General features: G+C 45.9%; 1 protein-coding gene across 1 annotated transcript in view; it reads left to right on the forward strand.

The window, feature by feature from the left end:
• The window catches only part of LOC138350348 (loricrin-like), a 49786-nt gene extending 23751 nt beyond the window's left edge, over positions 1 to 26035 (forward strand). Inside the window, exons 7-8 of the mRNA XM_069300974.1 lie at positions 25448 to 25667; positions 25802 to 26035. Of these exons, the coding sequence (XP_069157075.1) occupies positions 25448 to 25667; positions 25802 to 26035 (454 nt within the window). The remainder of the gene's footprint in view (positions 1 to 25447; positions 25668 to 25801) is intronic.
• The last annotated feature ends 336 nt before the right edge of the window (positions 26036 to 26371 follow it).

Here is a 26371-nt window from a genome sequence, read left to right on the forward strand (position 1 = left end):
AGACCTTAACTCACTCTCCCAACCACTAGACCTTAACTCACTCTCCCAACCACTAGACCTTAGCCCACTGCCCCAGCCACTAGACCTTAACTCACTCTCCCAACCACTAGACCTTAACTCACTCTCCCAACCACTAGACCTTAGCCCACTCTCCCAGCCACTAGACCTTAACTCACTCTCCCAACCACTAGACCTTAACTCACTCTCCCAACCACTAGACCTTAACTCACTCTCCCAACCACTAGACCTTAACTCACTCTCCCTACCACTAGACCTTAGCCCACTCTCCCAGCCACTAGACCTTAACTCACTCTCCCAACCACTAGACCTTAACTCACTCTCCCAACCACTAGACCTTAACTCACTTTCCCAACCACTAGACCTTAGCCCACTCTCCCAGCCACTAGACCTTAACTCATTCTCCCAACCACTAGACCTTTACTCACTCTCCCAACCACTAGACCTTAACTCACTCTCCCAACCACTTGACCTTAACTCACTCTTCCAACCACTAGACCTTTGCCCACTCTCCCAGCCACTAGACCTTAACTCACTCTCCCAACCACTAGACCTTAACTCACTTTCCCAACCACTAGACCTTAACTCACTCTCCCAACCACTAGACCTTAACTCACTCTCCCAGCCACTAGACCTTAACTCACTCTCCCTACCACTAGACCTTAACTCACTCTCCCAACCATTGGACCTTAACTCACTCTCCCAACCACTAGACCTTAACTCACTCTCCCAACCACTAGACCTTAACTCACTCTCCCAACCACTAGACCTTAACTCACTCGCCCAACCACTAGACCTTAACTCACTCTCCCAACCACTAGACCTTAACTCACTCTCCCAACCACTAGACCTTAACTCACTCTCCCAACCACTAGACCTTAACTCACTCTCCCAGCCACTAGACCTTAACTCACTCTCCCAGCCACTAGACCTTAATTCACTGTCCCAGCCACTAGACCTTAATTCACTCTCCTAACCACTAGACCTTAACTCACTCTCTCTACCACTAGACCTTAGCCCACTCTCCCAGCCACTAGAACTTAACTCACTCTCCCAATCACTAGACCTTAACTCACTCTCCCAACCACTAGACCTTAACTCACTCTCCCAACCACTAGACCTTTACTCACTCTCCCAACCACTAGACCTTAACTCACTCTCCCAACCACTAGACCTTAACTCACTCTTTCAAACACTAGACCTTAGCCTACTCTCCCAGCCACTAGACCTTAACTCACTCTCCCAACCACTAGACCCTAACTCACTCTCCCAACCACTAGACCTTAACTCACTCTCCCAACCACTAGACCTTAACTCACTCTCCCAACCACTAGACCTTAACTCACTCTTCCAACCACTAGACCTTAACTCACTCTCCCAACCACTAGACCTTAGCCCACTGCACCAGCCACTAGACCTTAACTCACTCTCCCAACCACTAGACCTTAACTCACTCTCCCAACCACTAGACCTTAGCCCACTCTCCCAGCCACTAGACCTTAACTCACTCTCCCAACCACTAGACCTTAACTCACTCTCCCAACCACTAGACCTTAACTCACTCTCCCAACCACTAGACCTTAACTCACTCTCCCTACCACTAGACCTTAGCCCACTCTCCCAGCCACTAGACCTTAACTCACTCTCCCAACCACTAGACCTTAACTCACTCTCCCAACCACTAGACCTTAACTCACTTTCCCAACCACTAGACCTTAGCCCACTCTCCCAGCCACTAGACCTTAACTCACTCTCCCAACCACTAGACCTTTACTCACTCTCCCAACCACTAGACCTTAACTCACTCTCCCAACCACTTGACCTTAACTCACTCTTCCAACCACTAGACCTTTGCCCACTCTCCCAGCCACTAGACCTTAACTCACTCTCCCAACCACTAGACCTTAACTCACTTTCCCAACCACTAGACCTTAACTCACTCTCCCAACCACTAGACCTTAACTCACTCTCCCAGCCACTAGACCTTAACTCACTCTCCCTACCACTAGACCTTAACTCACTCTCCCAACCATTAGACCTTAACTCACTCTCCCAACCACTAGACCTTAACTCACTCTCCCAACCACTAGACCTTAACTCACTCTCCCAACCACTAGACCTTAACTCACTCTCCCAACCACTAGACCTTAACTCACTCTCCCAACCACTAGACCTTAACTCACTCTCCCAACCACTAGACCTTAACTCACTCTCCCAACCACTAGACCTTAACTCACTCTCCCAGCCACTAGACCTTAACTCACTCTCCCAGCCACTAGACCTTAATTCACTGTCCCAGCCACTAGACCTTAATTCACTATCCTAACCACTAGACCTTAACTCACTCTCTCTACCACTAGACCTTAGCCCACTCTCCCAGCCACTAGAACTTAACTCACTCTCCCAATCACTAGACCTTAACTCACTCTCCCAACCACTAGAACTTAACTCACTCTCCCAACCACTAGACCTTTACTCACTCTCCCAACCACTAGACCTTAACTCACTCTCCCAACCACTAGACCTTAACTCACTCTCCCAAACACTAGACCTTAGCCTACTCTCCCAGCCACTAGACCTTAACTCACTCTCCCAACCACTAGACCTTAACTCACTCTCCCAACCACTAGACCTTAACTCACTCTCCCAACCACTAGACCTTAACTCCCTCTCCCAACCACTAGACCTTAACTCACTCTCCCAACCACTAGACCTTAGCCCACTGCCCCAGCCACTAGACCTTAACTCACTCTTCCAACCACTAGACCTTAACTCACTCTCCCAACCACTAGACCTTAGCCCACTGCACCAGCCACTAGACCTTAACTCACTCTCCCAACCACTAGACCTTAACTCACTCTCCCAACCACTAGACCTTAGCACACTCTCCCAGCCACTAGACCTTAACTCACTCTCCCAACCACTAGACCTTAACTCACTCTCCCAACCACTAGACCTTAACTCACTCTCCCAACCACTAGACCTTAACTCACTCTCCCTACCACTAGACCTTAGCCCACTCTCCCAGCCACTAGACCTTAACTCACTCTCCCAACCACTAGACCTTAACTCTCTCTCTCAACCACTAGACCTTAACTCACTTTCCCAACCACTAGACCTTAGCCCACTCTCCCAGCCACTAGACCTTAACTCACTCTCCCAACCACTAGACCTTTACTCACTCTCCCAACCACTAGACCTTAACTCACTCTCCCAACCACTAGACCTTAACTCACTCTTCCAACCACTAGACCTTTGCCCACTCTCCCAGCCACTAGACCTTAACTCACTCTCCCAACCACTAGACCTTAACTCACTCTCCCAACCACTAGACCTTAACTCACTCTCCCAACCACTAGACCTTAACTCACTCTCCCAACCACTAGACCTTAACTCACTCTCCCAACCACTAGACCTTAGCCCACTGCCCCAGCCACTAGACCTTAACTCACTCTTCCAACCACTAGACCTTAACTCACTCTCCCAACCACTAGACCTTAGCCCACTGCACCAGCCACTAGACCTTAACTCACTCTCCCAACCACTAGACCTTAACTCACTCTCCCAACCACTAGACCTTAGCCCACTCTCCCAGCCACTAGACCTTAACTCACTCTCCCAACCACTAGACCTTAACTCACTCTCCCAACCACTAGACCTTAACTCACTCTCCCAACCACTAGACCTTAACTCACTCTCCCTACCACTAGACCTTAGCCCACTCTCCCAGCCACTAGACCTTAACTCACTCTCCCAACCACTAGACCTTAACTCACTCTCCCAACCACTAGACCTTAACTCACTTTCCCAACCACTAGACCTTAGCCCACTCTCCCAGCCACTAGACCTTAACTCACTCTCCCAACCACTAGACCTTTACATACTCTCCCAACCACTAGACCTTAACTCACTCTCCCAACCACTTGACCTTAACTCACTCTTCCAACCACTAGACCTTTGCCCACTCTCCCAGCCACTAGACCTTAACTCACTCTCCCAACCACTAGACCTTAACTCACTCTCCCAACCACTAGACCTTAACTCACTCTCCCAACCACTAGACCTTAACTCACTCTCCCTACCACTAGACCTTAGCCCACTCTCCCAGCCACTAGACCTTAACTCACTCTCCCAACCACTAGACCTTAACTCACTCTCCCAACCACTAGACCTTAACTCACTCTCCCAACCACTAGACCTTAACTCACTCTCCCAGCCACTAGACCTTAACTCACTCTCCCTACCACTAGACCTTAACTCACTCTCCCAACCATTAGACCTTAACTCACTCTCCCTACCACTAGACCTTAACTCACTCTCCCAACCATTAGACCTTAACTCACTCTCCCAACCACTAGACCTTAACTCACTCTCCCAACCACTAGACCTTAACTCACTCTCCCAACCACTAGACCTTAACTCACTCTCCCAACCACTAGACCTTAACTCACTCTCCCAACCACTAGACCTTAACTCACTCTCCCAACCACTAGACCTTTACTCACTCTCCCAACCACTAGACCTTAACTCACTCTCCCAGCCACTAGACCTTAACTCACTCTCCCAGCCACTAGACTTTAATTCACTGTCCCAGCCACTAGACCTTAATTCACTGTCCTAACCACTAGACCTTAACTCACTCTCTCTACCACTAGACCTTAGCCCACTCTCCCAGCCACTAGAACTTAACTCACTCTCCCAATCACTAGACCTTAACACACTCTCCCAACCACTAGACCTTAACTCACTCTCCCAACCACTAGACCTTAACTCACTCTCCCAACCACTAGACCTTAACTCACTCTCCCAACCACTAGACCTTAACTCACTCTCCCAACCACTAGACCTTAGCTTACTCTCCCAGCCACTAGACCTTAACTCACTCTCCCAACCACTAGACCTTAACTCACTCTCCCAACCACTAGACCTTAACTCACTCTCCCAACCACTAGACCTTAACTCACTCTCCCAACCACTAGACCTTAACTCACTCTCCCAACCACTAGACCTTAGCCCACTGCCCCAGCCACTAGACCTTAACTCACTCTTCCAACCACTAGACCTTAACTCACTCTCCCAACCACTAGACCTTAGCCCACTGCACCAGCCACTAGACCTTAACTCACTCTCCCAACCACTAGACCTTAACTCACTCTCCCAACCACTAGACCTTAGCCCACTCTCCCAGCCACTAGACCTTAACTCACTCTCCCAACCACTAGACCTTAACTCACTCTCCCAACCACTAGACCTTAACTCACTCTCCCAACCACTAGACCTTAACTCACTCTCCCTACCACTAGACCTTAGCCCACTCTCCCAGCCACTAGACCTTAACTCACTCTCCCAACCACTAGACCTTAACTCACTCTCCCAACCACTAGACCTTAACTCACTTTCCCAACCACTAGACCTTAGCCCACTCTCCCAGCCACTAGACCTTAACTCACTCTCCCAACCACTAGACCTTTACTCACTCTCCCAACCACTAGACCTTAACTCACTCTCCCAACCACTTGACCTTAAGTCACTCTTCCAACCACTAGACCTTTGCCCACTCTCCCAGCCACTAGACCTTAACTCACTCTCCCAACCACTAGACCTTAACTCACTCTCCCAACCACTAGACCTTAACTCACTCTCCCAACCACTAGACCTTAACTCACTCTCCCTACCACTAGACCTTCGCCCACTCTCCCAGCCACTAGACCTTAACTCACTCTCCCAACCACTAGACCTTAACTCACTCTCCCAACCACTAGACCTTAACTCACTCTCCCAACCACTAGACCTTAACTCACTCTCCCAGCCACTAGACCTTAACTCACTCTCCCTACCACTAGACCTTAACTCACTCTCCCAACCATTAGACCTTAACTCACTCTCCCAACCACTAGACCTTAACTCACTCTCCCAGCCACTAGACCTTAACTCACTCTCCCTACCACTAGACCTTAACTCACTCTCCCATCCACTAGACCTTAACTCACTCTCCCAACCACTAGACCTTAACTCACTCTCCCAACCACTAGACCTTAACTCACTCTCCCAACCACTAGACCTTAACTCACTCTCCCTACCACTAGACCTTAGCCCACTCTCCCAGCCACTAGACCTTAACTCACTCTCCCAACCACTAGACCTTAACTCACTCTCCCAACCACTAGACCTTAACTCACTCTCCCAACCACTAGACCTTAACTCACTCTCCCAGCCACTAGACCTTAACTCACTCTCCCTACCACTAGACCTTAACTCACTCTCCCAACCATTAGACCTTAACTCACTCTCCCAACCACTAGACCTTAACTCACTCTCCCAACCACTAGACCCTAACTCACTCTCCCAACCACTAGACCTTAAGTCACTCTCCCAACCACTAGACCTTAATTCACTGTCCCAGCCACTAGACCTTAATTCACTGTCCTAACCACTAGACCTTAACTCACTCTCTCTACCACTAGACCTTAGCCCACTCTCCCAGCCACTAGAACTTAACTCACTCTCCCAATCACTAGACCTTAACTCACTCTCCCTACCACGAGACCTTAACTCACTCTCCCAACCACTAGACCTTAGCCCACTCTCCCAGCCACTAGACCTTAACTCACTTTCCCAACCACTAGACCTTAACTCACTCTCCCAACCACTAGACCTTAACTCACTCTCCCAGCCACTAGACCTTAACTCACTCTCCCTACCACTAGACCTTAACTCACTCTCCCAACCATTAGACCTTAACTCACTCTCCCAACCACTAGACCTTAACTCACTCTCCCAACCACTAGACCTTAACTCACTCTCCCAACCACTAGACCTTAAGTCACTCTCCCAACCACTAGACCTTAATTCACTGTCCCAGCCACTAGACCTTAATTCACTGTCCTAACCACTAGACCTTAACTCACTCTCTCTACCACTAGACCTTAGCCCACTCTCCCAGCCACTAGAACTTAACTCACTCTCCCAATCACTAGACCTTAACTCACTCTCCCTACCACTAGACCTTAACTCACTCTCCCAACCACTAGACCTTAGCCCACTCTCCCAGCCACTAGACCTTAACTCACTCTCCCAACCACTAGACCTTAACTCACTCTTTCAACCACTAGACCTTAACTCACTCTCCCAACCACTAGACCTTAACTCACTCTCCCAACCACTAGACCTTAACTCACTCTCCCAACCACTAGACCTTAGCCCACTGCCCCAGCCACTAGACCTTAACTCACTCTTCCAACCACTAGACCTTAACTCACTCTCCCAACCACTAGACTTTAGCCCACTGCCCCAGCCACTAGACCTTAACTCACTCTCCCAACCACTAGACCTTAGCCCACTGCCCCAGCCACTAGACCTTAACTCACTCTCCCAACCACTAGACCTTAACTCACTCTCCCAACCACTAGACCTTAGCCCACTCTCCCAGCCACTAGACCTTAACTCACTCTCCCAACCACTAGACCTTAACTCACTCTCCCAACCACTAGACCTTAACTCACTCTCCCAACCACTAGACCTTAACTCACTCTCCCTACCACTAGACCTTAGCCCACTCTCCCAGCCACTAGACCTTAACTCACTCTCCCAAACACTAGACCTTAACTCACTCTCCCAACCACTAGACCTTAACTCACTTTCCCAACCACTAGACCTTAGCCCACTCTCCCAGCCACTAGACCTTAACTCACTCTCCCAACCACTAGACCTTTACTCACTCTCCCAACCACTAGACCTTAACTCACTCTCCCAACCACTTGACCTTAACTCACTCTTCCAACCACTAGACCTTTGCCCACTCTCCCAGCCACTAGACCTTAACTCACTCTCCCAACCACTAGACCTTAACTCACTCTCCCAACCACTAGACCTTAACTCACTCTCCCAACCACTAGACCTTAACTCACTCTCCCTACCACTAGACCTTAGCCCACTCTCCCAGCCACTAGACCTTAACTCACTCTCCCAACCACTAGACCTTAACTCACTCTCCCAACCACTAGACCTTAACTCACTTTCCCAACCACTAGACCTTAGCCCACTCTCCCAGCCACTAGACCTTAACTCACTCTCCCAACCACTAGACCTTTACTCACTCTCCCAACCACTAGACCTTAACTCACTCTCCCAACCACTTGATCTTAACTCACTCTTCCAACCACTAGACCTTTGCCCACTCTCCCAGCCACTAGACCTTAACTCACTCTCCCAACCACTAGACCTTAACTCACTCTGCCAACCACTAGACCTTAACTCACTCTTCTAACCACTAGACCTTAACTCACTCTCCCTACCACTAGACCTTAGCCCACTCTCCCAGCCACTAGACCTTAACTCACTCTCCCAACCACTTGACCTTAACTCACTCTCCCAACCACTAGACCTTAACTCACTCTCCCAACCACTAGACCTTAACTCACTCTCCCAGCCACTAGACCTTAACTCACTCTCCCTACCACTAGACCTTAACTCACTCTCCCAACCATTAGACCTTAACTCACTCTCCCAACCACTAGACCTTAACTCACTCTCCCAGCCACTAGACCTTAACTCACTCTCCCTACCACTAGACCTTAACTCACTCTCCCAACCACTAGACCTTAACTCACTCTCCCAACCACTAGACCTTAACTCACTCTCCCAACCACTAGACCTTAACTCACTCTCCCAACCACTAGACCTTAACTCACTCTCCCTACCACTAGACCTTAGCCCACTCTCCCAGCCACTAGACCTTAACTCACTCTCCCAACCACTAGACCTTAACTCACTCTCCCAACCACTAGACCTTAACTCACTCTCCCAACCACTAGACCTTAACTCACTCTCCCAACCACTAGACCTTAACTCACTCTCCCAGCCACTAGACCTTAACTCACTCTCCCTACCACTAGACCTTAACTCACTCTCCCAACCATTAGACCTTAACTCACTCTCCCAACCACTAGACCTTAACTCACTCTCCCAACCACTAGACCTTAACTCACTCTCCCAACCACTAGACCTTAACTCAGTCTCCCAACCACTAGACCTTAATTCACTGTCCCAGCCACTAGACCTTAATTCACTGTCCTAACCACTAGACCTTAACTCACTCTCTCTACCACTAGACCTTAGCCCACTCTCCCAGCCACTAGAACTTAACTCACTCTCCCAATCACTAGACCTTAACTCACTCTCCCAACCACTAGACCTTAACTCACTCTCCCAACCACTAGACCTTAACTCACTCTCCCAACCACTAGACCTTAACTCACTCTCCCAACCACTAGACCTTAACTCACTCTCCCAACCACTAGACCTTAGCCCACTCTCCCAGCCACTAGACCTTAACTCACTCTCCCAACCACTAGACCTTTACTCACTCTCCCAACCACTAGACCTTAACTCACTCTCCCAACCACTTGATCTTAACTCACTCTTCCAACCACTAGACCTTTGCCCACTCTCCCAGCCACTAGACCTTAACTCACTCTCCCAACCACTAGACCTTAACTCACTCTCCCAACCACTAGACCTTAACTCACTCTTCTAACCACTAGACCTTAACTCACTCTCCCTACTACTAGACCTTAGCCCACTCTCCCAGCCACTAGACCTTAACTCACTCTCCCAACCACTTGACCTTAACTCACTCTCCCAACCACTAGACCTTAACTCACTCTCCCAACCACTAGACCTTAACTCACTCTCCCAGCCACTAGACCTTAACTCACTCTCCCTACCACTAGACCTTAACTCACTCTCCCAACCATTAGACCTTAACTCACTCTCCCAACCACTTGACCTTAACTCACTCTCCCAGCCACTAGACCTTAACTCACTCTCCCTACCACTAGACCTTAACTCACTCTCCCAACCACTAGACCTTAACTCACTCTCCCAACCACTAGACCTTAACTCACTCTCCCAACCACTAGACCTTAACTCACTCTCCCAACCACTAGACCTTAACTCACTCTCCCTACCACTAGACCTTAGCCCACTCTCCCAGCCACTAGACCTTATCTCACTCTCCCAATTACTAGACCTTAACTCACTCTCCCAACCACTAGAACTTAACTCACTCTCCCAACCACTAGACCTTAACTCACTCTCCCAACCACTAGACCTTAACTCACTCTCCCAGCCACTAGACCTTAACTCACTCTCCCTACCACTAGACCTTAACTCACTCTCCCAACCATTAGACCTTAACTCACTCTCCCAACCACTAGACCTTAACTCACTCTCCCAACCACTAGACCGTAACTCACTCTCCCAACCACTAGACCTTAACTCACTCTCCCAACCACTAGACCTTAATTCACTGTCCCAGCCACTAGACCTTAATTCACTGTCCTAACCACTAGACCTTAACTCACTCTCTCTACCACTAGACCTTAGCCCACTCTCCCAGCCACTAGAACTTAACTCACTCTCCCAATCACTAGACCTTAACTCACTCTCCCAACCACTAGACCTTAACTCACTCTCCCAACCACTAGACCTTAACTCACTCTCCCAACCACTAGACCTTAACTCACTCTCCCAACCACTAGACCTTAACTCACTCTCCCAACCACTAGACCTTAGCCCACTCTCCCAGCCACTAGACCTTAACTCACTCTCCCAACCACTAGACCTTAACTCACTCTCCCAACCACTAGACCTTAACTCACTCTCCCAACCACTAGACCTTAACTCACTCTCCCAACCTCTGGACCTTAACTCACTCTCCCAACCACTAGACCTTAGCCCACTGCCCCAGCCACTAGACCTTAACTCACTCTCCCAACCACTAGACCTTAACTCACTCTCCCAACCACTAGACCTTAGCCCACTCTCCCAGCCACTAGACCTTAACTCAGTCTCCCAACCACTAGACCTTAACTCACTCTCCCAACCACTAGACCTTAACTCACTCTCCCAACCACTAGACCTTAACTCACTCTCCCTACCACTAGACCTTAGCCCACTCTCCCAGCCACTAGACCTTAACTCACTCTCCCAACCACTAGACCTTAACTCACTCTCCCAACCACTAGACCTTAACTCACTTTCCCAACCACTAGACCTTAGCCCACTCTCCCAGCCACTAGACCTTAACTCACTCTCCCAACCACTAGACCTTTACTCACTCTCTCAACCACTAGACCTTAACTCACTCTCCCAACCACTTGACCTTAACTCACTCTTCCAACCACTAGACCTTTGCCCACTCTCCCAGCCACTAGACCTTAACTCACTCTCCCAACCACTAGACCTTAACTCACTCTACCAACCACTAGACCTTAACTCACTCTCCCAACCACTAGACCTTAACTCACTCTCCCTACCACTAGACCTTAGCCCACTCTCCCAGCCACTAGACCTTAACTCACTCTCCCAACCACTAGACCTTAACTCACTCTCCCAACCACTAGACCTTAACTCACTCTCCCAACCACTAGACCTTAACTCACTCTCCCAGCCACTAGACCTTAACTCACTCTCCCTACCACTAGACCTTAACTCACTCTCCCAACCATTAGACCTTAACTCACTCTCCCAACCACTAGACCTTAACTCACTCTCCCTACCACTAGACCTTAACTCACTCTCCCAACCACTAGACCTTAACTCACTCTCCCAACCACTAGACCTTAACTCACTCTCCCAACCACTAGACCTTAACTCACTCTCCCAGCCACTAGACCTTAACTCACTCTCCCAGCCACTAGACCTTAATTCACTGTCCCAGCCACTAGACCTTAATTCACTGTCCTAACCACTAGACCTTAACTCACTCTCCCAGCCTCTAGACCTTAATTCACTGTCCTAACCACTAGACCTTAACTCACTCTCCCGACCACTAGACCTTTCTTCCAGTCTGTTCAGTTTTATACCACTGCATCCTAAGCATTAACTTTCTCATCCTTTAACTTTCTATATCAATAAACTTTTTAAAATTAACTTTCTCCCAACTTTTGATGTTCTTAAGCAGTTCAGCCTTTAAAGTTCCTCAGGATCATTAACTGTGTTCATCCCCACCATTACTAGAATATGAGTTGGCCCAGTTAAATTTTGTTTTACTTATCGCTTTATTCGTAAAAAAAATTCCTGCACAACAGAAGTTTTTATAAATTATTTATATGGATAACTAGCATATCAATATATGAATGAATTTTTGTTGTTTGACTTATAATAAACCAGTATTGAAAATGTTCATTTATAATGTTTAGTTACTGACGTATATATTTCCAGATAGTGTATTTTTAGCATTTTTTTTTAACTCCGCATTTCCGTTTTCTATAATACTGGAGGCAATCCTCCAAAAATGGCAGCCAGATCACACCTAACACTGCTAGACCTTTCCTATTCCGCCACCATACGCCAGCGGATCATCGATATGAACCCGTGGATCAGCTTCAGGCATCAACTTGGCCTTGAGTATGGCTCCAGAATCACTTAGATGGCGTCCAGGCAGATCATAGCCACTTGGCACGCACTTCGGCAAACATTTACGCTAAGCTCGACGTGACGAATGTGAGGATTGGTGCCGGCGTGTGCTGGCGTGTGACGGGGTGACGGGGTGACGGGTGCTCGGATGAACCATTCACGGAAAGACCTGGTTTCAATTGGATTATCATTGGCATTTATTTAAAAATTCTGATTTTTTTTGTTAAAAGCGGAGTTCTACGTTCAATCGTCTGATGCGATTATTAAGGTCAGCCTCTATAAGCTTTTCATATACTGTTACGGTGCCCCCTCCTATTTCTTTCGTTTGCCGGCTTAAAGAGTCATATCAGCTCTCCCTACTGATTCTCTGAGGTTCAGGGAGTCTAATGATATATGTGGCGACCAGACCGGCTGCCATTTAATGGAATGAGGTTATATTATATGTTGTAAATAAAGGAAAGTTGGCGCCCTGATATAAAATGAAACAGTATCCCCTACGGCAGATATGACCTTGTGGAAGGGACACTATGCCGATCGCGGATTGGCCGACGTAGGTCGCGGGCGACAAATCAGGGCCCGCCATGACGTCACCGAGTGCCCCGGGCGGCGCCAACGTCAGAGTTGTACTGACCGTGGAAGCGACAGGACGCGCCTCGGTCTGCTCTCAAAGATTGGAGGCTCTGCAAGCCTTGTTCAGTGGATTGAGCTGGCCTTCGCTGCCCCTCACAGTCATTGGAGACCCTGCGCTTCTGGGGAGCCAAAGAGGAACCAAGTTCAGTGAGCAGAGAAGTGCCAAACTTGGAAAACGGTCGGGGACGACGCTGGGCGGCGCCGCTGGCTGGACGTTGAGGTCTGGAAGGTGGGCGAGCAAGCTGCTGTGACTGGGGTCATATCCACTGAGAATCTTGGAAGGACGACACAGTGCCTAGGACAAGGAGCGACGCCCTGTGGGAGAGGCGAGTGTGGGGAAAAAAATAGTGATTAGCTCAGCGCCCATCGATGAACCAGGATTGGGGCAGCTGAACCTCAGGGATTGGAACGGCGACGACGCGAAGGCTTCGCGACACCTGAGGACCTGTGGAACGCCCTGGATCGTCGAGGATCGACCCAAGGAAGCGTGGGACCCTCACACCATCGAGGGACAGGCGTCGTGAGCCAGGAGTGTAAGGTAGATCATTTTTCCCTCCCATTACCCCTTGTATGAGTAGGCTAGTTAGGCCACAATATTTACTCGTGTATGTGGCAGCAAGACTTTATTACTTTAATAGTAGAATAGGCTGCAAGGCAGCTTGTGTCCAGGACTGTCAGAGAGGACAGTGTGTATGGATGGCAGGACAGTGAAGAAGAGGTGCCGACGTGGTGAAGAGGCCCTCCTGTGAGAGTGTGAGACTCCGGTCTTCCTGCCCATTTGAAGGAGTGTTGGAGGTCGTGGAAGAAGAGGCTGACGATCTCCAGACTCATTATCAATATTCCATATTCATGTATTACTTGTGATTGTGTGTGTGTGTTCATGTAATTTGCGTCAGTAAATCCACACATTTTATTACTGTGTTTGAGTGTGCCTCCATTTGTGATATTTCTCTATGAGCATACATTTCTGGCTACAAACGATATATGATACACCCACTGAACTGCATTGCTGGGGTGCAGATATAATAACCCAGCTGGCGACCTTGCTAAGAGGAAGATAGAGAAGACAGGCGGGAAAGGAGTTCCCGCAACCTTTTTTTTTGTCTGGCAGGCAAGACTCAGGGAGGTTATGGTTATAGGTAAGCCTGAGTCTTCCTTCACTCCCCCACGGGTCTAGGCCGGAACTGTTAGCAGCAGTTTCCCCGTGGTTGACTGAAGGGCTTCCAGGGTGAATCAGTGGCACCCCTTTGTGGTGGAAGCAAAGACCTGCGGAGGTGGGCATTGTTGGTCCTATCTTGTGTGACCAAGGAGACTCCGGTGAATCCAGGGAGTCGGAGGGGCTGAGTATTTGGGCCCTTTGAGCCCCTAGCAGCCGAGTGTTAGCAGAGCCCCGGACCGCCCACCCCCACGTGACAATACACATGGGTAATTTAGTCTCAAATAGAAGTCAAGGTATAAGAGAAGCAATGTACATATAATAATAATTAGAACAACCTACTGGATCCTTCCTTCTGTCCAGAATGAGAGGAGCTCCAAGAGTTCCATAACGTTTAAACACTTATTGTATTAACCAATGTTTATCTTGTAACCTTTAAATATAATAAGGCACAACAAAACATAACAGGAAGGTGATTTGTCCAAAAGAACATGGTGACCAAAAGAACATGGTGACCAAAAGAACATGGTGACCAAAAGAGCATTGTGAACAAAAGAACATGGTGACCAAAAGAACATGGTGACCAAAAGAGCATTGTGAACAAAAGAACATGGTGACCAAAAGAACATGGTGACCAAAAGAACATGGTGACCAAAAGAACATGGTGACCAAAAGAACATGGTGACCAAAAGAGCATTGTGAACAAAAGAACATGGTGACCAAAAGAACATGGTGACCAAAAGAGCATTGTGAACAAAAGAACATGGTGACCAAAAGAACATGGTGACCAAAAGAGCATTGTGAACAAAAGAACATGGTGACCAAAAGAACATGGTGACCAAAAGAGCATTGTGAACAAAAGAACATGGTGACCAAAAGAACATGGTGACCAAAAGAACATGGTGACCAAAAGAACATGGTGACCAAAAGAACATGGTGACCAAAAGAACATGGTGACCAAAAGAACATGGTGACCAAAAGAACATGGTGACCAAAAGTACATGGTGACCAAAAGAACATGGTGACCAAAAGAACATGGTGACCAAAAGAACATGGTGACCAAAAGAACATGGTGACCAAAAGAACATGGTGACCAAAAGAACATGGTGACCAAAAGAACATGGTGACCAAAAGAACATGGTGACCAAAAGAACATGGTGACCAAAAGAACATGGTGACCAAAAGACCATGGAAGCTATATATATATATATATATATATATATATATATATATATATATATATATATATATATATATATATATATATATATATATATATATATATATATATATATATATATATTAGTATATTTTGGTAGCAGTCTTTCCTGTAGACATATATTATTAAATATGACCGAAAAAGTAAGATTAATAATTCTAACACGAATTTTCTCGATCTTTCTTACGTTTCTTTTCACTGTTGATGGTAATTCAAAAATCAATTCTCCAAAAGTCATTTTTATTTCTAGTCTGACGCGACACTTGAGCGCGTATGGTAAAACTTATTACATTTTCAAAGACTTTAGTTTACACAAACACACACAACTTTAACTGAATAGAGCTTAAACATCTTTCGAGTTTTTATACCTACATTTGGGTGAAGTGACATGTTACAATAGTTTTGGATGAGGTGAAAATAAACTTTTAACACAAGACAGAACACGAAACAATGAAATACAAACAGGTATTAAAAGTAGGTAACTGCAGAAGGCCTATTTTTATTGGCCCATATTTCTTGATGCTTTTATATTGGAGCGGAGTCTTGAAGTGGGTAGAATATAGTTGTGCATTAATTGGCTGTTGATTGCTGGTGTTGACTTCTTGATGTGTAGTGCCTCGCAGATGTCGAACCGCCTGCTATCGCTGTATCTATCGATGATTTCTGTGTTGTTTGCTAAGATTTCTCTGGTGATGGTTTGGTTGTGGGAAAAGGCTATATGTTCCTTAATGGAGCCCTGTTGCTTATGCATCGTTAAACGCCTGGAAAGAGATGTTGTTGTCTTGCCTATATACTGAGTTTTTTGAGGCTTACAATCCCCAAGAGGGCATTTGAAGGCATTGACGACGTTGGTCTCTTTTAAAACGTTCTGCTTTGTGTCTGGAGAGTTTCTCATGAGTAGGCTGGCCGTTTTTTTGGTTTTATAGTAAATTGTCAGTTGTATTCTCTGATTTTTGTCTGTAGGGATAACGTTTCTACTGACAATATCTTTCAGGACCCTTTCCTCCGTTTTATGGGCTGTGGAAAAGAAGTTCCTGTAAAATAGTCTAATAGGGGGTATAGGTGTTGTGTTAGTTGTCTCTTCAGAGGTTGCATGGCGTTTCACTTTCCTTCTTATGATGTCTTCCACGAAACCATTGTAGAAGCCGTTGTTGACTAGGGCCTGCCTTACCCTACAGAGTTCTTCGTCGACTTGCTTCCATTCTGAGCTGTGGCTGAGAGCACAGTCGACATAAGCGTTAACAACACTCCTCTTGTACCTGTCCGGGCAGTCACTGTTGGCATTCTGGCACATTCCTATGTTTGTTTCCTTAGTGTAGACTGCAGTGTGGAAAACTCCGCTCCTTTCCATGACTGTTACATCTAGAAAGGGTAGCTTCCCATCCTTCTCCATCTCGTAAGTGAAACGCAACACAGAATTCTGCTCAAATGCCTCCTTCAGCTCCTGCAGATGTCTGACATCAGGTACCTGTGTAAAAATGTCGTCAACATTCCTGCAGTATATGACCGGTTTCTAGTTCATGTCGACTAAGACTTTTTGCTCGATGGTACCCATGTAGAAGTTTGCAAACAGGACACCTAGGGGAGAACCCATGGCGACCCCATCTACTTGCTTGTACATGTGTCCATCCGGGCTCAAGAAGGGTGAACTCATAAAACTTACTATATTGCAGATAAAACTGACTTGGCAACGATGAAACTCAAACTAGAGCTGGTCAAGATTGAATGCGAGCAGCAAAGAGAAGCAGCTGCCATAAGAAGGGAAGAACACGAACGTGAGGCTGCTTTGAGGAGAGAAGAACACGAACGTGGACTCGCCCTCCACGAACGTGAGGTCGCCTTGCTCCATGAACGTAAACGAGTACAGCTTGAAACACTCCAGGAGCGGGAACGCGTACAGCTTGAAACCAAACAACGCGAGTTGGAGATGCAAAGCGAACATGACAAGCAACAAGCGACTCTGGCTCTAGAGTGTCGTCAACGAGAAATCGCCTTGGAAACTTCACACTTCACTCAACGCCAACAAGCTACTGCCAATCTTCCCGTCAGTTTTAATATATCACATGCAAGTAAGTTAATGCCATCCTTTGTAGAAGCAGAAGTTGATGTGTTCTTTACCACCTTTGAAACCCTTGCTAATCAACTCAGTTGGCCTGTCGACCAATGAGCCACACTTCTCAGAGTCCATCTTACAGGTAGAGCTGCAGTCACACTCAGTACTCTGGCGTCTGAGAATGACTACCCGACTCTGAAACAAGCAGTGTTGGACGCCTACCTCCTCTCTACTGAAAGTTATAGAAGGAAATTCCGTGACCACCTGAAGGCAAGTACCACTACCTTCCTTGAGTTTGCTAACACGAAACGGAGATATTTCATGAAATGGCTGGAAGCAGCACATGTCTCTACTTTTACAGAACTCGTCAACCTGATGCTTGTTGAAGAATTCTTGAGACGTGTGCCGCCTCCTGTCCGCCTCTACTTAGCAGATAAAGAAGAAACCGACTACCTGAAGTGTGCTAAGTCGGCTGACACTTACAGCCTCATCCACCGGCTGACACCCGAACCATCCTCCAGTAAGAAGTCGTGGTACAGTTACGAGAAAGTGAGCCCCGATCAAGCTGGTTCGCAACTGTACTGCAAGTATTGTAGACTCTATGGACATACCATAGACAAGTGTGGTAAGTCTCAATACAAGGGAACCACTGACCAACAAAAACCCAAACCAACTCCTCCTAAGTCCGGTAAGCCTGTGATGAATGTTGGTGTTGATGTTAATGATCTTTCTCTTTTCAGTAACCACCTGTATACTGGAACTGTCTCTGCCAACGGTTCAAATCCGGAGGGACGTTTCAAATTGAAGATCTTGAGGGACACAGCGGCTCTTCAATCGATCATCTTGAAGTCGGCTGTGCCCAACATCGTCTATACCGGAGAAACTATCTTCATCACTGACCTCACTGCTACCACTCCATACCCTCTCGCCAGAGTCCACCTGGATTGTCCCTACGTGAACGGAGAAGTCCAAGTCGCCGTCAGGGAAAAGCCTTTTCCCATGCCTGGAGTGCAACTTCTCCTAGGCAACGACTTGGCAGAAGACCTGCAACCGACCAACCTGATCGTCATGGACAAACCCCAGGTGTGTAACTCTGTGCCAAGTAACCCTATTCTAGAGTATGTTCCAGTAGAGGTTCAAGAGAGTGATGAAGTTTCTCCTCCGGTTCTCGTGACCTCCCGTGCACAAGCCGCACGTCCACAGCCAGCTGACTCTACTGCTACTGCTGTCCCTCAAGACCCTCAGAAACTACCCCCGCATCTGACCAAGTTGGAGTTCCGTAAGTTGCAGAGGGAAGATCTTACTTTAACACCATTGTTTTTCCAGGCTGAGACTCAACCCGACAGTATTCCTGGGTTCTTCCTAGAGAACGACTTGCTCTACCGCAGATATAGACCCAGTAAACTGAAGGAGGAGGACGATTGGGCCAACATCGAACAACTTGTGATTCCTACCAGCCTGCGGCCCACTATTCTACACCTGGCCCACGGAGCACTCTCCCACTACGGCTTCAACAAGACTTACCATGGAATTCGTCAAGACTACTACTGGCCAGGTATGGTAAATAACGTCAAACAGTACGTAAAACAGTGTCATACATGTCAGATGGCAGGCAAACCGAACATCTCCATTCCCAGAGCGCCACTGATTCCCATACAGGTGCCTGCGGAACCTTTCCACAGACTCATAATAGACTGTGTTGGTCCTTTACCTCGGACCAGTTCGGGTAACGCCTACATCCTAACCATCCTGTGTCCTACCACCAGATTTCCCATAGCAGTTCCAGTGAAGAACATCACGGCTGCTACGGTTATAAAACATCTATTGAAGATCTTCACTCAATACGGATTTCCCAGGGAGATTCAGAGCGACTGTGGTACCAACTTCACCAGTGATCTCTTCAAAAGGACACTGGAGGAGTTCAACATCAAACAGGTATTGTCCAGCCCCTATCATCCTGCTTCACAGGGTTCTCTTGAACGTAGTCATCAGACTATCAAAGCACTCTTGAAAAAGTTTTGTAGTGAAACCTCTAAGGATTGGGATAAGCAGATTGACCTTATAATGTGTATTTTCACAAGTCTCCCCAATGAGTCCCTAGGAGTATCTCCTTATGAGATGCTCTACGGCCGTAAGTGCCGTACTCCCCTTAAGGCTTTCAAAGACTCTCTCCGAGATGCCACCTTCAGTGAGCATCAGAATGTGCCCCAGTTTCCTCAAAACCTTCAACACATTCTAGAGAGAGTCCACCGCTTTGCCCATGATAGTCTATTGAAAGCCCAGGAGAGAATGAAGACTCATTACGACCAGACCAGCAAAGTAAGAAAATTCAAGCCGGGAGACTTCGTCCTTGCATACTTCCCTATCCCAGGTTCACCTTTACAAAACAGATTTTCAGGACCCTACCGCGTCAAAGAGTGCAGGAATAACAACAACTACGTAATAGAGACTCCAGATAGGCGGCGGAAGACCCAGCTGTGCCACGTCAACCTCCTGAAGCAATATAATGGTACTCCTCCCACTGTCCTAATTAACTATTCCACCTTCACAGAACCCTACATCCACAGTGAGACCTTCCCAGCTTCTCCTCCCGAAAGCACTGACAAGGAGTCAGCGCTTTCTAATTCCGAAATCCTTAATGATCTTCCCAAATACTTTCAGGATAATCATAGTGCACCTCTCGTCAAGATCTTCAGAGAACATCAAGAGTTGTTCCGAGATGACCCCCAAGAGTGTAATGTTACCCAGCACGACATCCAACTGCTCCCCGACACCCGGCCGATTCGTCAACCCTTCTACCGAATCAGCCCGAGCAAGAAGGAAGTCATGCGTGCTGAGGTGCAGTACCTCTTGGATCATGGACTGGCTACACCTTGTGAGTCCCCCTGGGCCTCACCTTGTATCTTGGTGCCCAAACCCCAAGGTAAGGTGCGGTTATGTACCGACTATCGTAAACTGAACAATGTAACTGTCAAGGATGCTTACCCCTTGCCAAGGATAGATGACATCCTTGATGCCATTGGTAGTGCCCAGTACTTGTCCCAAGTGGACTTGCTTAAGGGGGTACTATCAAGTGTGTCTAACGGAGCGAGCTAAAGAGATATCTGCCTTCATCACTCCTTTTGGACTTTTCAGATATGAACGCCTTCCTTTCGGACTATGTAATGCCCCGGCCACCTTTCAGAGAGCTGTCAACCGTGTCATCCAGGGCTTGGATAACACATACGCCTACCTGGACGATATCGTCGTAGCCTCCAACACCTGGAGTGAACATCTGCTCCAGCTGCGACGTCTGTTCTCCAAGCTCCTGACAGCCGGCCTCACCATCAACCTGGGCAAGTCCACTTTCGCAAAAGGTAAAGTGCGTTATCTGGGTCATGTTATTGGGAGTGGCAGCATAGCTCCGTTAGACTCACACACTCAAGCCATCCAACAGTATCCACAGCCTACCACCAGGAAGCAGCTCCTGCGCTTCCTTGGTCTTGCCTCCTACTACCGTAGGTTTGTGAGGAATTTCAGTACAGTCGCCACACCTCTAATTCTATTAACTAGTCCCAAGCAACGGTATAATTGGACCATGCAGCAAACCGTTGCTTTCGAACAACTCAAATTCCTCCTCTGTTCTAATCCCATTCTCGCCTCTCCAGATATCACCAAGCCTTTCGTCCTTCATGTCGACGCCAGTGGTACCGGCGTTGGTGGTGTCCTGATGCAACAACGAGGCGAGGAGGTTCTACCTGTCAGCTACTACAGCTACAAACTGAAACCACACCAGAGGAACTACAGCACTATTGAAAAGGAGCTACTATCCATCGTCCTGAACCTCCAACACTTCGCTCCGTACCTACAAGGCGCCAGGTCTACCACCATCTTCTCAGACCACAACCCTCTCCGCTTCCTACATCAAGCCCAATTCACCAACCAGCGTCTTCTACGATGGGCTCTGTATTTACAAGATTTCAACCTGGAGATCCGCTATATCAAGGGTTCTGACAACACCATAGCCGATGCCCTCTCCAGAGTTTATGAAGTAGAAGCGACTCCATCCATTACTCCACCACATAACGACGTACTTCTTCCAGAACCGCAGGCTTCGGGGGAGAGTTGTGACAATAATCTCCTTCAAGAGATTGAGCCTGCTCTTCCCTCCACAAATACGTCGTTACCTCTATATAAAACTACTATGGAAGAAATGTCCAACAATGACAACAACACCAGCAAGGTTTGCCAGAGCGCAAAACATATGCAGCCAGGGACACCTGCTCAGACTCAAACCGCCAAACTACCCGTCTTGCTGCCGGCTCCTCGCTGATTGGTCGCCGGTCTGGCTGCAACTGCACTCGCCCACCATACTACTTGATGTCTGGGGCCGCCACGACCTCAGTCCTCAGAATATTCAGTGCTTTCACACAGTTAACACTTCTCCCTGCTAGACATATGCTTTGGCGTACGTGTACTAAGAGAGGTGATAGCTTAAAGCCAATATTCCCGCACCTCTCATTTACTTGTCTATTGCACTTCTTGTTATTTTGCTCACTTGTCTTAACGTAACTTTTCATTGTGTCATTTAATTATTCTTATTATTTTGATTGATTGATTTTATTATACGAATTTGTTTGTCCATTTTATTCATGTTTTATTTATTTAACGTAATTAAAATTTCATTGTTAAAATTTACTTGTGTTTTGTGTGTCTTCTCCTTACCTTACCACAGACGAAGTTCCAGATTTTCTATTTTTTTTTATACTATGTGACGAGGCCATACGCCTAGCTTTGAACAGCCGAACACCAACGCGTTACCGTCACAATATATATATATATATATATATATATATATATATATATATATATATATATATATATATATATATATATATATATATGTAGTTATATAGGGTTATATGTAGTTTTATATATAAATAAGAAAAATAGTTTTATATTGTATGTAAATATCTTCTTTCACGTATAAATTGTTTGACTTTCGTTATTTTCTTTGCAGAGAAATCTGAAAAAGAATTCAAATAAGACATTATATATATATATATATATATATATATATATATATATATATATATATATATATATATATATATATATATATATATATATATATATACATATATATATATATATATATATATATATATATGTATATATATATATATATATATATATATATATATTTATATATATATATATATATATATATATATATATATATATATATATATATATATATATATATATATATATATATATATATATATATATATATATGTCGTACCTAGTAGCCAGAACGCACCTCTCAGCCTACTATTCAAGGCCCGATTTGCCTAATAAGCCAAGTTTTCATGAATTAATGTTTTTTCGTCTACCTAACCTACCTAACCTAACCTAACCTAGCTTTTTTTGGCTACCTAACCTAACCTTACCTATAAATATAGGTTAGGTTAGGTTAGGTAGGGTTGGTTAGGCTCGGTCATATATCTACGTTAATTTTAACTCCAATAAAAATAAATTGACCTCATACATAGAGAAAAGGGTTGCTTTATCATTTCATAAGAAAAAAATTATAGTAAATATATTAATTCAGGAAAACTTGGCTTATTAGGCAAATCGGGCCTTGAATAGTAGGCTGAGAAGTGAGTTCTGGCTACTAGGTACGACATATATATATATATATATATATATATATATATATATATATATATATATATATATATATATATATATATATATATATATATATATATATATATATGTCGTACCTAGTAGCCAGAACGCACTTCTCAGCCTACTATGCAAGGCCCGATTTGCCTAATAAGCCAAGTTTTCCTGAATTAATATATTTTCTCTAAATTTTTTCTTATGAAATGATAAAGATACCCATTTCATTATGTATGAGGTCAATTTTTTTTATTTTAGTTAAAATTAACGTAGATATATGACCGAACCTAACCAACCCTACCTAACCTAACCTAACCTATCTTTATAGGTTAGGTTAGGTTAGGTAGCCAAATAAGTTAGGTTAGGTTAGGTTAGGTAGGTTAGGTAGTCGAAAAAACATTAATTCATGAAAACTGGGCTTATTAGGCAAATCGGGCCTTGCATAGTAGGCTGAGAAGTGCATTCTGGCTATTAGGTACGACATATATATATATATATATATATATATATATATATATATATATATATATATATATATATATATATATATATATATATATATATATAACACAAATCAATGGGTACATTGCGTATTTTCTCTTCTTACTTCTGTGTTGGTTCGGGGTCATGAAGTGGGTATAATATAATTATGTGTTAATTAGCTGTTGCCTGCTGGTGTTGACTTTTTGATGTGTAGTGCCTCGCTGATGTCGACTCTCCTGCTATCGCTGTATCTATCGATAATTTATGTATTGCTTGTTAAGATTTCTCTGGTGATGGTCTGGTTGTGTGAGGAGATTATATATTCCTTGAGGGAGCCCTGTTGTTCGTGCATTGTTAATCGCCTGGAAATAGATGATGTTGTCTTGCCTATATACTGAGTTCTTTGGGGCTGACAGTCCCCAAGTGGGCATGTGAAAGCATAGACGACGTTGGTTTCTTGCAAGGCGTTCTGTTGGGTGTCTGGAGAATTCTTCATGAGTAGTTTGGCCGTTTTCTTGTTTTTGTACTAAATTGTCAATTGTATCTTCTGATTTGTGCCTGTGGGGATAACGTTCCTATTAATAATATATTTCAGGACACTTTCCTCCGTTTTATGAGCCGTCGAAAAGAAGATCCTGTACAACAGCTTAATTGGAGATACAAGTGTTGTGTTAGTTGACTCTTCAGAGGTTGCATGGCGTTTCACCTTTCTTTTAAGCACGTCTTCAATATAAGCTTTAGAGAAGCCGTTGTTGACTAGTACCTGCCTAACCCTACAGAGTCCTTCCTCGACTTGCTTCCATCCTGAGCTGTGAGTGTTCATATTGAGTGCGTCCATGAGTAAGCCATCAGTAAGATTTTTTCCGTGCATAAATAACTTGCCACTGTCGTGACAAGATGAACTAGTTGTAATGGTTGTATTCATATGATTTCTTCATATCTTCTGATTGAGTTGGTGCACAGTCAAATGCATAGTAGCGGTCTATGTTATTTACTGTAGCATGTCATTGAAATAGATGTTCCACAGGAGTGGCCCCGTAACACTGGCCTGGAGTACACTTCATTCTGTGCTAAGTTCGCGGTTAGTGACTTGGCGCTTTCCTCTGATAATTCTCTTTCTCTCTCTCACGGGTGGAAAGATTGTTTACAAAAACGTAAAGAGTTCGTTTTCATAAGTAGGTTTAATGAGGTACAAAAGATTACCATCATCTCCGAGTTTCTTTAATCTGTACACCAGTTCTATGTGACCTGAGCCACACTTTCTCATATGCTCAAGCATTTTCCAAAGAAATGACATATTTATCCTCTTCACAGTCGAGATTCTTGTTCCATTTTGCAGTCAACTGTTGTAAAATATCCGATGCTTCTGTTACCTACAGAACCAAACGGCTTGCTACTTGGAGAATATTTTTCTTCGAGGACTTTTCTAATATCTCATCACGAATTTTTCAAAGAGCTTTCCGATGAATGAGCGTGAGGATTTATGCCAATAGTTTTCTAAAGATGTCTTGCTTTACTGTGTGCAGACGTCTGAAACATTATCTTTCTTTCAGATCAGAGGCAAGGATGTGTGGTCAGTGCAAGCGTGCAAAACCAGTTGTAAGTGAAAGTTAACATCACTGAAGGATGTCAGGATCAGCCATAGAAACTTGCCCACATGCGCGTCAAGTAGACAGTTTGTAACGTTTTCTGCGTGATATTACAGGAAGATAAGCGCGGGTTTTCACACTGGAAAGTAGCTGAGAGAGAGCTCTCACTGCCTCAGTAATATGCATCCTTCTTGCGAAATTACAACCAACAGGTGGAGCTATCGCAGTAGAACTGTTACCTATAATGAGGAGGGCAAGCCAGAAGAGGTCAAGCCAGAGGAGGACAAGCCAGAGGAGGTCAAGCCAGAGGAGGACAAGCCAGAGGAGGTCAAGCCAGAGGAGGTCAAGCCAAAGAAGGTCCAGCCAGAGGAGGTCAAGCCAGAGGAGGTCAAGCCAGAGGAGGTCCAGCCAGAGGAGGTCAAGCCAGAGGAGGTCAAGCAGAGGAGGTCAAGCCAGAGGAGGTCAAGCCAGAAGAGGTCAAGCCAGAGGAGGTCAAGCCAGAGGAGGTCAAGCCAGAGGAAGTCAAGCCAGAAGAGGTCAAGCCAGAACAGGTCAAGCCAGAGTAGGTCAAGCCAGATGAAGTCAAGCCAGAAGAGGTCAAGCCAGAGGAGGTCAAGCCAGAGGAAGTCAAGCCAGAAGAGGTCAAACCAGAAGAGGTCAAGCCAGAAGAGGTCAAGCCAGAGGAGGTCAAGCCAGAGGAGATCAAGCCAGAGGAGATCAAGCAAGAGGAGGTCAAGCCAGAGGAGGTCAAGCCACAGGAAGTCAAGCAAGAGGAGGTCAAGCCAGAGGAGATCAAGTAAGAGGTCAAGCCAGAAGGGGTCAAGCCAGAGGGGGTCAAGCCAGAGGAGGTCAAGCCAGAGGAGGACAAGAACTTAGTTGGCATGAACTTGAAACCGGCCATATACTGCAGGAACGTTGACGCCATTTTTACACAGGAACCTGATGTCAGACATCTGCAGGAGCTGAAGGAGGCATTCGAGCAGAATTTTGTGTTGAGTTTCACTTACGAGATGGAGAAGGATGGGAAGCTGCCCTTTCTAGATGTAACAGTCATGGAAAGGAGCGGAGGTTTCCACACTGCAGTCTTCACTAAGGAAACAAACATAGGAATGTGCCTAAATGCCAACAGTGACTGC

This window comes from Procambarus clarkii, chromosome 45, assembly GCF_040958095.1.
Source record: "Procambarus clarkii isolate CNS0578487 chromosome 45, FALCON_Pclarkii_2.0, whole genome shotgun sequence".
In the NCBI taxonomy this organism is placed as follows: domain Eukaryota; kingdom Metazoa; phylum Arthropoda; class Malacostraca; order Decapoda; family Cambaridae; genus Procambarus; species Procambarus clarkii.